The sequence below is a fragment of the Pipistrellus hanaki genome (assembly GCF_964339955.1).
Source record: "Pipistrellus hanaki genome assembly, chromosome: 1".
Classification (NCBI taxonomy): Eukaryota; Metazoa; Chordata; class Mammalia; order Chiroptera; family Vespertilionidae; genus Pipistrellus; species Pipistrellus hanaki.
The window spans coordinates 205,372,432-205,387,247 of NC_140503.1; the positions used below are offsets into that span (position 1 = coordinate 205,372,432).

At 37.9% G+C, this 14,816-nt stretch overlaps 1 protein-coding gene across 5 annotated transcripts in view; it reads left to right on the forward strand.

Annotated features, from left to right (window-relative positions):
* The first annotated feature begins 3,401 nt into the window (after window positions 1-3,401).
* Window positions 3,402-14,816, forward strand: part of RAB28 (RAB28, member RAS oncogene family) — a 64,041-nt gene continuing 52,626 nt past the window's right edge. For 4 of the 5 annotated variants that reach the window (XM_084895552.1, XM_084895551.1, XM_084895554.1 and 1 more), the window contains exons 1-3: window positions 3,402-3,708; window positions 8,249-8,345; window positions 13,387-13,475. In XM_084895552.1, the coding sequence (XP_084751678.1) occupies window positions 3,634-3,708; window positions 8,249-8,345; window positions 13,387-13,475 (261 nt within the window). In that variant the 5' untranslated portion in view covers window positions 3,402-3,633. The remainder of the gene's footprint in view (window positions 3,709-8,248; window positions 8,346-13,386; window positions 13,476-14,816) is intronic. The other variant, XM_084895555.1, reaches the window with a different exon arrangement.

Here is a 14,816-nt window from a genome sequence, read left to right on the forward strand (position 1 = left end):
TTTAGGGTTTACCCTGATAATTCAGGATAATCTCTCCATCTCAAGAACCTGAATTTAATTACACCTGAAAGGTAACATTTACAGGTTCCAGGAATTAGGACCTGGTATCTTTGGGCATCGTTATTTAGTCTACTATACCCTCCACCAGATTGCAAGTCCCATGGGAGCAGAGCCTGTGTGCTTTGCTACTTGTGTGTCCTCATTACTCAGAAGAATTGTACAAGAATTCTTGGCACATGGTAGGCATTCACTTAATATTTGTCAAATCAGTCATTCATATAATGAATCATTTTGTAACCCTTCTTTTAGAGCGGGGAGGTTCTGTTTTACTCCAGAAGACACAGCCAATACTATTCGTTGAATTTTACAGTGAGAGACTTCAGCTCATCTCCGAAAGAATATTCTAATAACCAGGTCATCTTCCAAGTTGCTTCATGAGGGAATAAACTCCTTGAATCTGGAGGTATTCCAACAAAAAATGGATTTTCATATGTTATGGATGCCAGAAAAGATGTTTTAAAATTAGGTGGGAAGTTGGCTTTACAGATAGCAGTCGGGTTTATCTTGTGTAATTACTTTCACTCCTTCATATCTAAAGAACCCTGGTTTCTTGTTTCTAGAATTCTTCTCTAAACATTTTGTTAAGTTATTAGGTTTAGGAAGATGGGAAAAGATTCCCCTAGTTTATGGCCCTGCCTGGGCATTTTACAGAGGATCCACAGAGACACCTTTGTTTTCTGTGGGTCAGCTCTGTTTCTCTTTAGCAGCATACCGGAAGCTTTCAATGCCAGCCAGCAAGGTACTCCACACAGAGGAATATTTATTTTTTTTTAATTTACAAATATGGCTCCAAGTCTTCAAATCTAATTTTCACCCTGGAATCTTGCCATAGATATGTAAAATGTGGTCACTAACTTGATGCAATTGGCTTTTTATTTCATGTCACAGGGATGAAGGCAATTGTTTAGGAAATTAATGACTGGGAAAAGCAAAATTTCCCTCTATATTTTCTTCATATTAAACTATACATGAAAATCAGTCTTATGACTTTAGTTAAATCTAGGTTTTGGCCAAAATAGTTTTGTCATTTGGGATTTTTTTTTTTTTTTTTTTTTTTTTTTTTTTTTTTTTTTGTCTTCAGGTAATGGAATACATCACTAAATGCCTTAGTATTATTCTCCATAAGAAGAAGCCTAAGACTGAGCAGTTGCAAACATTATGTCCTCATTCAAATAACGACAGCAAAGGAAGGGAGAGGGAGATCTTTCCTTCTGCATATCTCCTTTTTTCTTTTCCTTTTCTTCTTCCTGTTCCTACCAGAGAGGAAAATCTATCCCAGATTTCTCCCAAAGGACACCCTCTTCAGTGCCCCACTGGCACAGCCAAGGGTGAATCTGAAAGGGGGCAACTGAAAGGCTTAGAAAAGACAGACAAGAGAATGAAAGCTGGGTCTAGGTGGGACGCTGCTTCCATGATGGAGAGACAGCACCACAGACTACAAGCCTTGCCTTTATTTTATAGCCAGATGCCAGGAGGCAAAGTAAGGGCATGGTCAAGATGTTAACATTCTCGTGGTTTTTGATCCTACTCAATTACATGCACCTGATCAAACCTCGTAGCCTATATCACTTAGGCATGTGGGGCCACGTGTTCGGGCCATAGGTTCAAGCTTTCAACTATAGCTGTTGGCTATAATTGTGCTGGGAGGCTCTGTCCTCCAAGCTGGGACTTGCACGTGGCCACGAGAGGACTGTGCCCTCTCATCAGTCCAAGGCTTAAACCTGCCCAAACTCTGTAGCCGAGCTCCACACTCTTCCAGCTCATTGGTCAGTACTGGGCCACACAACCATTTTCATTAAGGAAGAGTGGAAAGGCAAGTTTCTGTCACATTAACTCCCCTGATGGACAAAAAGGGGCTACATCTATCCTTATTAGATACAGATTCCTAAAACTAACATTTACCAAGCATTTTGCAAAGCCCTTTCACATGCATTTTTTCTTCTAATTCTCATGAACACACATTGTGATGTAGAAAGTTCGTGGTTAGAAATAGAGGAAGACTGGAAATATTAACTAGGTAGCTGTTATTGTGGACCAGCCCTATCCTACAGAGGAAGAGGTAACCTAGGCAGAAGAGGCATTTTATCACAGGACAGATGAGGAGGGTGGTCATCACAATGGTTAATACTGAGTGCTTACTATGTGCCAGGCTTTGTGCTGTGTGACTTTACATTGATTTTACATTTAATTCTCAACCCTGTTAAGGAGGTAGCACCATGCCTCTCTTTTATAAATAAGGAAACTGTGGCTCCAGTAAGTGCAGGTCTGTGATCAGAATCCCAGGGCAGCCTCCAGGCTGGGCACTGCTTACGCTGTACTGCTTTCCCATTCCATTCTCATTCTATGAAGGGCATTGCCTCTGAGCTCAGCTTATTGTGACTTAAGCTTCTTCATCTATACAATGGGATAATTCTACCTATTCTTTTTGGGGTTCCCATGAGGAGTGTACATGTTAAATAATGAACAACGAGACAAACATAGTAGGCCAGAATTATTATTGTGAATTTTATTTAAAAAAATTTTGTGATTTTTTTTTTTTTAATCTAGTCTATTGGAGAGCAGTTCCCCAAATGTTGGGCTCAGGGCCCCTGACACTCTTAAGGATTACATGTGAATCCCAAAGGGTGTTTGTCTATTTAAGGTTAGCTATCACTGCTGCCTTGCTATTAATACTAAGAAATGTTTGAAACAGAATAATTAGCACAGGTTCCCTTAGCTGTCAGAGTGATGTCATGTGCCTCCTATATCCTCTGGAAACTCTGTATACCTGCGAGAGAATGAACATGAAAAAGGCAAAAAAAAAAAAAAGTATATTATTATGAAAATAGGTTTGATTTTATCTGCCCCCTCTCCTCCAGGGTTCCCCGGCCTATGCTTTGACAACTGCTGCTTTAAGTTTTGGGACTGATCAATGAACCATCCGATTCTGTTGTTCCAGCTCCAGGGCCTCGCTCCCGCGCGCTCCCCTGGACAACCCGCGTCCAGGGCGCCCGGAGACAGGCTCCGCCCCTCCGCCTGGCTTCCATGGCAACCACAGCGCGCAGCCCAGGCGTCACTCCTCCTTCGGGCCAAACCATTATCCTTAGGGGTCCATTAATCTCCGGGGCTGGTGGATACAAGAGAATTTGACAGAACATAAGCGAGCTACTTAGCTTTCATTTTCCTGCCTAGTGTGAGTGACACACTCCCCTCCACTGTACTGTCCCTGCGTGGGCAGCGCCGCGTCTGGCCTGCTCCCCCCGAGCGTCTCCCCCCTTCCAGGCCCGCGAATGGGCCGTCCCGGCCGGGGGCTCGGAAGGCGCAGGTTGGAGCCGACGCAGGGGGGGCGCGTCCGACGTCGCGCGAAGGGGGCGTGGCCGCGCCGAGGCGGGTGGGGGGCGGCAGGGCGGGCAAGATGGCGCCCGGCGAGTGATTTGCGCGGTTTTTTGCGGTGGTGGTGGCTCAGGCGCCCGGGCCAGGGGGTTCTGCTCCCACAGCCGCCCTTCCTCCTTTCCCCGCGCCCGGACCCCTTTCCTGCCCTTCCTTCCTGGACCTCGGGGAGTGGGGGGAGGCAGTCCTGGTGCCCGGGACAGCATGTCGGACTCTGAGGAGGAGAGCCAGGACCGGCAAGTGAAAATCGTCGTGCTGGGGGACGGCACCTCCGGGAAGGTCAGTCCTGGGCGGGCTCGCTGTCCGAGCCTGGAGGCCCCTGGCGCGGCCCCGGGACCCCAGCTCCTCCCCGCCGCCCGCCCCGGGGCCTCGGGCCCGGGCCCGCCCGGTTGCGGCCTGGGGCCGGGCGCGAAGCTGGCGCTGGGGAATGGCTGGCGAGAGCTCTCCCTCCTCCCCTGAAGGATGTCTATTTACAAAGGCCGCTTCCCAGCTCCCCGAGGCGGCGCCAACGCCCGCTGCCCTCCAGGACCCCGGCATCGCCTCCGCGGGAAGCCGCCCGGCCTCTGTGATGATGGGCGAGGACCTGCCAGGGCGGCGCATCTCCTTCCTTAGTTCAGGGTCGCTGTCCCTCCTCCCCCTACACCCCTTCCCGACCTCCCCTATCCCCCCTCCCGTATCTGATGCCTCCACTTCCCTGGGGGCTCCCACGAATCACTGATCCCCCAGAATCAATCACCGACTGGTCAGGTCCTCGGAGGGCCCATTGCTCACCTGGTCGTGCTTCCTCTGTAAGGGGTGTGTGTGTGTGTGGTGTATGCACAGGGGTCGCCCCCAAGCCTGCAGCGTGCAAGTGCACACTCCACGCGAGAAGCCTCACGCAGCTCCCAGCACGCAGCGTGCACCCAGGAGACCGTTAGCTGCTGTCTCGCAGCATCACGCCTGCTCCTCCGTTTCCGGGACGGCACCTGTCCGCTCAGGCATCCCTCCCACAAACACCCGTCTTAGGGGCTGGGTGCTGGGAGCTCCTCTTGGGGGCTGGGTGCTGAGGGTAGGACGGGTAGCGTGGCCCAGGGGGTCCTCGCCCGGAAGTGTAGCCTCCCGGGAGGGTTGGTTGAATGAATGGGAGCGAGTGCGTGGGAATATTCGGCGGACAGTCCCCGGACAGACAGACAGACAGACTGATGTCCGAGGCCAGGCCGCGCTTTTTAACCCATCGCTGCGGAGCTGCTGAAACGGAACAAAGCATCGCCCTTTGGAGAGCTCGGTCCGTAGGATCTCAGAGGGATCTGTGACCCCTCCCCCCTCCCCCAGACCCCCCCTTTCCCCAAATGAAACGGAGGGTCTCTGCCGGGTGCCATCACACCTGTCGCTTCCGCCCCAGGCGCCAACACTTTCTGGGAATCCCGCTCCAGTGGGTCTCCTTTCTTCTCCCCTCCCTCTCCCCAGCCAGAGCCTTCAGGTCTTAGTACCAGCTCCCGAGTTTTGTCCTCACAGCCCCCCCCACTCCCCCCCCCCCCCCCCCGCATGGTTTCGAGCCTGGTTTCCGTGTCTTTGGTCCTGAGATGTGGGTTCCTGGGGCCCTCCGGAAAGGTGTCATTCATGTGCAGAATTGGGAGAATTCTGTTAATTTCTTTCTTGCCTTCTGTATTTTGTTACTGATTTTTCTCGCTGAGGAAAAACAGCTAAATAGGCTGTACTAACAACCCATAAGCATTTTGGGGGTAGAGAAGAACTTGGGACCTCTTTTCGTTATAAAAGTATTATGGGGATGTTTTGTACACTTCAAATAACTTTTTGATTGTATGCATTGAAACCAATTAGCCTTGCTTCTAATACCGTTATTCAATAAAAATCTAGGTTACATTTTAGTTTTCTCATTCTTCATATTCTTTTGAAAGCTTTGTGATTTTTCATTTCTTATATTTTTACAGTCAAATCATGTATTTCCTGTTTAAAATAGTAATGGCAACCTATAACACTAATACACTTGTAAAAAGACAAAAATTGCCCATTATGCTACATTCTATCATAATTCTTTAAACTTTTGTTTATTTCTCCCAGTATTTATTATCATAGGTGTATTACTCAGTTGAAATTTGCTCATAATTCTGTATTTAACTTTTTTCATTTAGCCTGTCATACGTGTATTTCTCTCCTTGTTAATTTAACTTGAATAATTATGGTTTTTCATCTCTGTCTAAAATTCTGTGTAGAACAAAGCATATTTTCTCCCTTCTGTATTGTGGAAGGACTATCATTCTGTTTCAGAGGATAACAGTGATATTCATTATGGTGTTTTGACTTAGTTTTCAACATCTTGAGTCATCTATTTTTAAACCGTAAGAATTTTTTTGGTCCAAAGTTTTCAGATACAAGCATCAGAAACCTAACCTTTTATCATTATTCATGTATCAAGTTTTTTTCTTCTTATTCTATTCAGTTCTCAATTTGTTGGCAGCTACCAACATTGCCATTCTACTTCCTTTTCTTTGATGAACTCAGCCCCTCTTTCATTCTAATTTGTATCCTGCTTTAACTCCTGGCCATTTTTTCTAGCAAGAGTTTATCTGCTAGTTCTGAGTTAGAACTAACTCAGGGCATTTTGATACCTACTGAGAGAAGCAATAGATTGAGATCACCATCAACAGTCTCTCCAAGAGAAATTTAGCTCCTCCTCCTAGTAACACATGTTTCTACCTCTTTCCTGTTTTGATTCATACTTTTGATTTCATTGCATATTTTTAAAGACTTTTTAAGGCAAAGCATTCCTTATGATGTCTTTTCAGTATTAGTAAGTGTGGTGTGGTTAAAATTGTTGGCAAAATGTTCACCAAACCATAAAACAAAAGCCCCACAGAAGGAGATGAAATATTTCAGATATGGTAGATGGTTGCTCACTTTATAATTGTTTAAGACTGATATTTATACAATGATGTGTGAGAAATCATTGGATCTGAAAAATAGTACAGAGATTATATAATTGAAGAGGAAGTGCCTCCCATTGATTTGGTTGTCCTGTTTAATTTTATAGTGATTATAATAAGGTGTCCGGGGATGAAATAAGAATCCATTCTAATATTTTGTGTGCCCAATGACCAGTACTCTTGATAGATTATACTTCATTTCACTTGAAACCCTAACTTTGCCTCAAAAGTATGAGGGTAGATGTCTCCAAGAAAACCACCTTAGAATTGTTCTGAATATTAATTAGTGTAAAAATACTGAACTTTGAGAATCTTAAAGTGAAAAATTACCTTAAAAGACATTATACTGATGTTACATATGCTCTGACTTATTCTTTGACTTAAAATACTATTTCAACCATCCATGTATTAAGTATTTTGAAATATCTGTAGCAGGAGTGGTGCTAGTTATTTTTCTCTGGGACTCTTGAGCTTCTTCACAGATGACTTGTGTTCTGAATTAAACAAGTTCAATAACATAGATAAGTCTTAAGTGAACAAAGGGTTTAAAAAGGAGCACTTTACCTTTTTAATTCTGATTTCTCAGTTTTAATGGTATTGTTATATGCTTCAGGGGAGCCAAATAAAATTTCATTTTGGTGTAGTGAGTTTATTTCTCATTGTCTAGCAGAAGATCTTTCTCGTAGTGCTCAGTAAACATTTGACCAAGTGTCTTTGAAATTCATTACAAATGCTGGGTATTTTACTACTATAAAGGAATTGGAGTTAGGCATGCAAGTTGCCATTTCTGTGAAAAATATGTTGTGTCAAAAGGAATTTTAGGTTGTTTTGCTTAAAGAAATTAAAATTGATTAGGATTTCTTTTGCACTGCTGTACTTATGTCATAATTATAATGTGTTATCTAGGAAATTTTATCTTAATTTTAAATATTTAGGAGTTGACATCTAATTTTAACTCTTAAAACTAAAGTGTTATTTTTCCTTAACTTTGGGAGTCTTGAAGTGCATAAAATCTTCATGACGCTGTCTTTCTCTTCTATCAGGGAAAGTTTACAAATAAATAGTGCATTTAAGATGTTTAAGAAGCTTGTAAGTTGACTTATTTCATTTGTTACCAAGATGATTAATTATTCTTTTGCTTTGATAAGAAATGATAAAGCCTTAGAATCTTGAACGCAACTTTTAAAATAAATGTAGATACTGTATATGTTTGTTCTGGTTATACTATTCTTATGGCTTTTAAGGTTCATGGGTGGAAAATACTTGTCTTTACTTGCTTAATATTAATTTAAAACTATCAACTTTTTTATTTAAAGGCTATATATTACCAGAGTTATTCTATAGAATTATTTTTATTTAACAGCTTTAATATAGAGACAAATTAGATATTTAATGATACTTTTTTTTTGTGGGGAAGGGGAGAAGAAAAGAAATTATATAAACAGTCTTTTCCCTCCTTAATCATTTTTTATTATTGGCTGAGGGCACAAACTACTCGAATTATTTAAACTCAGAATGAAACTCAAGAGTTCCCTGAAATTTGAATTGAACTGATATATATGGATATATAAAATTCAGATCTTTTATCATGATGCGTTAGTTTTCTCTCTCGATACATTTCAAATTCTAATTTCCAGCTAGGGAAAGGAGCGTGGGGATCCAGATTTAAAGAGATCTAGCAGTTTGTTGTCTCCACTCACAGCGGTTGGCAAGTGAAGTTTACCTGGTGGAGTGTTAAGTTCCTCTTCCTCTTGATACTGATTAGAACAGCTTAAAGTTGTTGGATTGATGGGAATGTGAATATTAATATTACTTCATAAGATTTGGTAATGATGTGATGTTAAATTTCTAAAACAAAGACATTAATTTTGATATTATGTACATTAATTTTTTAGACCTCCTTAGCTACATGTTTTGCTCAAGAAACTTTTGGGAAACAGTACAAACAAACTATAGGACTGGATTTCTTTTTGAGAAGGATAACATTGCCAGGTAAGAGATTAAAAGTTTAACATAGAAAATTGTGCATATTTTATAATAAGAGATATAGGTAGAAATGTGTAAAATAAATTTTGGGGCTGCTTCTACATGAAAATATGTGTAATCAGTCAGTTTATCTTAGGGAGATTAATTTTCCTCAGCATCTACCATGAAGACATTGTCCATGGTGTGAGAATAGAGTTTATATATGAATACTTCTCTACTCTTCTACTATTTTTGACCACTACAGATTTTTTAAGGATAAACAATAGTTGCTTATAAAATTCTAAAACATTAAAAAAAAATCAAATGCTATGCTATTATCAACAGATACTGTATAAAGTAAATGGAAAAGACTGGAAAGGATTATTTTAAAAAAATATTATTTTGATTAGCCTCTGCTTCAGTTTTTTGTTTGAGAGAAAGTTGGACCAGAAGTATAATGTAGCTATGGAACTTCTGTGCTCTAATATGTGAATGCTGTTTTATGCAAGGCAGCATGAAATTGCTGGCATTTAATAGACCACTAAAATTTAGGGTCCCTAGGCACTCATAAAAATACAGTTTGAGCATTCAAGATGTTTCAGTTCACCATGCAAAGAAACTATTTAGATGCCAGTTGCAGCACATTTTGTGGGAAATACAGGGAAATAATAACAAAAAAAGAGTGGTTTCTGTTTTAAGTTAGTTACTGAACAATTGGGGCTTTAAAATTTTCTGTCCATTCACTATGATGGTTAAATTATATATTTAAAGTATTTTATTAAAAACAGTTTATCTTGATTAGCCTTATAAACTAGTGTATCCCTCTCCTCTCTGAGGAAACCCATTTGAATAAAAACCGTTGCAAGTGTAGTGTTAGAATCTTATGCTAGGATATCAGTGATAGTGGAAAGGGTTTAATAAAATCTAATATTATGAAAATATTTTAATCTCTCAAACACCCCATCTCTCAGATAGCTCTCCCTGAGAGTTCTGGAACAGCTAATGAAAACTTGGTAATTGAGGATATTCTGCAAATCTTACTAGTAATAGGTTCTTATATTTTTGTGGTGGTCTGTATTTAGAAAAAGAAATTAGAAGACTTAGTATGAGAAAGGAATTCTAATATTCTGTTAGGCAGTTATTTTTCAACAAGAAGTTTAACTGAGAAACATGCATATTTAGTTTCACTTGTATTTTAATGTATTCAAAACCAAGAATCTCATCTTATTTTCATCATTCTCATTCTTATGGGTAGGTTTTTGCTACATTCACAATATTTACAGCAGTCACTAGCAGAATACATGCACTATCACATAATATGCATGCTGACAACGTACTTTTACAGCAGGTTTTTCAGAAGTGCCATTCATACTCAGGGAATCCGGGTATGTGCTTAGTTATTGACTATGTTCTTTTGGTGCTAATCAGCAAAAGCACCATCTTTCTGTATCTTAATATTGTTTAATATTTCCAGTTTTTTAGTTCAGAGGTTTAAATAAAGGAGCAAGTACCTATTCAAACATTAAAAACATTTTAAGACTAATTTTGAACATTTTATATATTTGATGGATGTGATGATTTCTGATCTATTGCACAATGCTAACCAATTTTTAAATTTTGATTACTTTGCAAAAATATTTGGTATTTTTGAATATTTTAGAGTTAGAAGCTACTTAGGTTAAAAAATGATGTTAGGAAATATATAATCAGTGAATGTATATTTTAATTTTTCTGATTCAGTTTTATTTTGATGGACAGAGTTCCAGAAATTTCTTTCTTTCTTTCTTTTTTGGAAAAAGCAATTGGTTTTATGGTATTTATGGACTTAAAATTATGGTAGAAATTTCAGTAGGAAAAAATAGTTTTAATGTATCTTGATTTATAATTAATAGGTAAATTAAGAAATATACAAAGTCATAGTATATTCTTAATATACATTACTTTAATTTTAATTCATTGTAACTGTTAATTGTAGTATGATCAATGTTTATATAATTTGCTAAAACATTGCAGATAGCATTATGGGATTTATAGTAAAGAACATAGTAATCAAATCTAGTATTTATTAGTATTCCAGTAACCCTTATGTCCATTCAGATTGTTAGTGGTGTAACACTGCCTGTCCATCTATTCACATTCTCTTCATGTACATTTTCAAGGTCATTACTTTGCAAATACTCATCCATTTTAGTGTATTTCATGATCTGGTATTCTGTATAGTCTGGATGCAACCACTGTGCAGATTTTACTGCTTAAAATAGTCTATCTGTTAGTCAGAGATTCTGCTGATAGAGCTTCTTAAGAGCCTTAGTCAAAATACTTTCAGGAAGCTTGTGGGTACAGTCCAGTAAACAGCGTTCTACTGTGAAAAGGATTTCTAAGTCTTTAGTACAAGAAGTGGGCAGACTTGTGTTTTTAGTTCCATCTTGACTATGCAGCACTTTAAGTAAGGTTAACCAAGGCACCAAGTGTACTTTTATAAGGTCACTGTTGAATCCTCTTTGTGGCTTTGATTCATACCAAAAGAAACTTACCTGTATTTTGTCACCTCATTTATTTTATTTTTCTCTCTAGTTAAATGTCTCTGCTTACAAAGGAGCAGGAATTTTGTACAATTTTGCATTTGGGATTAGATTGCTGGCAGTTTTCTTAATGTTTTTTATTAGTTAGAAAATTATGTTAGATTCTTGATTTTTAAAAATTTTGCAGTATTAGTTATTTAAATATTAGTTATTTATATAGCTTCATAGGTATGCTATTTTGAAAATAAACTGGGAGACTTCACGTCTGTGTGTGCAAAAACTAAAGTGATGTTGATTTGAATTCCATATTTATGTGATTTCATTTTTATTTTTATGTGTTAATAAGTCTCAAATTCAAATGTGATTAAAATTACATTTCTACATATATGAAATAACTAAAAGTTAATATTTGTTGAGGTTATGGTAGTAGTTTTCTTTTTCGCTTTGTCTTTTTGCTAGCATTGTATATTAATGGGTTATCAGTAATGCATAGCTGTTTTATTTCTAAAGCACTAGAATATGTATATTAAAAAAAACCCAAGCCAACCACAAAAGAGTGCTTATTTGGAAAAGTATAGATTTAAAAAATACTCTCAACAAATAAATATAATATAAACCTCTTAGGTGGAGACAGCTGAATAAATGATTTAAAGTCTTCAGGTGATTGTCCTCAGAATTTGAAAACATGTCATGAAGATCATACTCCTAAAGTTATAGTTGAAGTATTCAACTTAATTCAGATAGGACCTGAATATCAGAGCTTAAAGGAAAAGGCTTCGTATATCTTCACATGAAGTTAAGTGATAGGTTTTTGCTGTCCTTGAAAAAAATGGGAGTAGATGTATTTTATTAAGTGTTACCCAAAATCCTACTGTAAAAATATTAATATTGTTAGGTACTGATTGTAAAGAATTTTTCCAAATAAAATGAATGGAGTACTGCCTGTTTATCTAAGGGCTTCTGAAATTATTTGATATAATTCTAATGATGGCTAGCCCTACCTGCTTAATTTGAGACAGCAGTATAAGGGGAATGATTTAAGCTTTGAATTTTGAAAGATTTAGATTTTTAAGAAATTACATTTTTTGGACAGTTGTTGGACAAGTCTTAGTTTGTGACATTTTGTTTTCGTATTTATAGAGCTTAAAAACATTTCTGTCATTACTCTGGACGTTAAAAGTGAGTGTATGTGGGAAAGATGACGGGTGACAAACTTCAGTAGCTCTCATTAATGCTAATGGAAGTTCCTCATGTAAATCCTCTGCATGTTGGCAGATGGAACAGACCTACATCCAAATAATGGAAAGGTTGTAATGCATACCCAGCACCCAACAAGACTTAGGGGTAAGGGCGAAACCTGGCTGGTTAGTCCAGTGTGGTGCTTTCCTTTCAGTTGCAAGGCTGAATGGTTTGACTAACATTTTCTGATTTTAATGTTTTACATTGGTTTAAAACTCATATATTTTATAGTCCTTTTCTCTTCTTTTTTTTGGTGTTTGAGGTGAGACCATTTTTTTCAGTTTCTAAGTTTTTATTTTGAGTTTTCCTGATTTGCAAATCTTTCAGAAAGATACATTTTTCGTGAGGAAACTCATTTTGAAGATACTGAGATTTGTCTACCTTTGGAGAAAACTGCATAATTTTATTAGAAGAAATAGTTTGAACTGTTAAACTAAAAAGCATATTGAACATGGTCTTTTTTAGTCGTTAATTGTATTGATTACAGAGAGTAGCTTATCAATAATTTACAAAATGAACAACAAAATTTTAAAGATTGCTTTGTATTTTTATAATGTTTGTGCATGGAAAAAGCATTATAAAGCTGATTTTATGAAGGCTTTGAGGCACATAAAATTTGTTTCAGTGGAAATGCTTTGAACAGGTATAAATGCAAATATTTAGTGATACATGCGGTAGGTATCCTACCTCACTTCTGAAGAGGCTAATCGTGTTTGTATTTTATACGTTAAATCTGAAAACGTAATTTTTATTATGTTTACTATTGCACATAAAGGTTGACATTCAAATTTAAAACATTTATTCAAGTTGAAATTACGGATTCATTTTGTTGTCTATTACCATTCTGTGTGCTTTAGAACCTTTAGAGTATGGAACTTAACAGTAAAATTCATTATATGCAATAGGGTAGGTTAGTATGTAAAATTCAATTTTTATTTTTAAAGTATATTTCTTATCCCAGGTACAAATAATATATTGTTCTACTTTCTGTTCAAGAAATTTTTTTTTAAGACTTAAGAAATTTATGAATTAATGCTTTCTTTATTTTCTTTTGTTTTGAAGGTAATTATAAATGTAGTTCCATGGAAATGGGGTAAAAATATAAGCCTAAATTTCTACTATGATTTCTTTTGATAATGTTACTTTACATTTCCAAATATTTGACTACATGAGTCTGCAGAATAAAAGGCAAATTAGGTTCAGAGTTTATGATTGTGATTTAATGTTCTGTGAAACTGGATTCAGTTGTTACATTGTTACTTAACTTTTTTGTATTCTTATTTTTATTTTCCTTTTTTATGTTTTAGGAAACTTGAATGTTACACTTCAAGTTTGGGATATAGGAGGGCAGACAATAGGAGGCAAGATGTTGGATAAATATATCTACGGAGCCCAGGTATGACATGAATTCTGTGATTATTCTGATACTAAAAATACTTTTTTCACAAACACACTTAACTGGGTACACACACACACTTTTTTTGGACACGAGTTTTATCTGATACGTGAAGAGACTAACTTTATATTTGTGCTGATCCTTTGGTGTCATCCTTCCCAAATTGTTTGGAATGATTTGAATCAGGGAACTGCTGTGACTCTTAATAGCTTTCATATGCTACTTATATTATAAGATATTATATCAACAGTTGAATAAATGTAGTGATAATTGATACTTTGATATTTATTAGCTGACTTCATAATAGTGACAACTTTCAAAATATATAAGCTGAATGAATGAAAAATATAGAAAGGGAAAATTTAATTTCATTTAAATTATAAGGACAAAAAGCATACTTGTATGTCTATATTTTTATGCTATGAACTAGTCTGCTAAATATTTATTGTTCTCTAGATTTAATAGGTATATTAATATATTAGAAAACTAAGTATGACTAGTTATATAAAGTACATACAATATTTTAGCATGATAATGATGTCTTTTCAGAAGAAAATGTACATATTATGTAACAAAAATTATTTGGCAAATGAGCTTATATAGACATGTTTTTAATTTAAATTATTGTACAAATAGGGAATGTGTATGGTAGTAGTATACTTTAAAAAGTTAATTATGGACATGCTATTAATTTTTTCTTTTTCTTTTACTTTTAATTAGTGTGTTTCTTTCACATTGTCTTGGGCATTGGGGGGAGTTTGATGTTTTTCATGGGAGAATCAGAACTTGGTTATGTAAAACTACGTTGCTTATAAGAAATGAATCTAGAAGATGAAAACCGATAATGTTAAGCACTCTTCTTCATGAATTTGATGATTGTTAAATACCATTATTTAATTTTTGGTGAAAAAGAGATTTTCTGAATTATTTTTTTTTAACATAAATGAGGCTCATACTGTTCTGATCATGTGTAAAGGCCCTACTTTTGCTTTTTTATGATTCATACATTGATTGGGTTCTTAGAACTTTTTCTCCTTTGCCTTTTCATCTACACTAGGGGCCTGGTGCGCAGATTTGTGCACGGGTGGGGTCCCTCAGCCTGTCCTGCAGGGATTGGGCCGAAACTGGCAGTCCAACATCCCCTGAGGGATGCAGTAGTGTGCGAAGCGGCAGGCGTCTGGGCAGGAGCCCAAGCCTGGGCTGGGCATCGTGCCACTGCTGCTCATCCGCCCCACTGTGCCTGCCGCCTGCCTCCGCCGCAGGGTAGGCTTGCTGCCACTCCGAGGTCTCTGCACGCCATCTTAGGGGGATACTGGTATGCCCGTGACTGAGAAGCGGCCG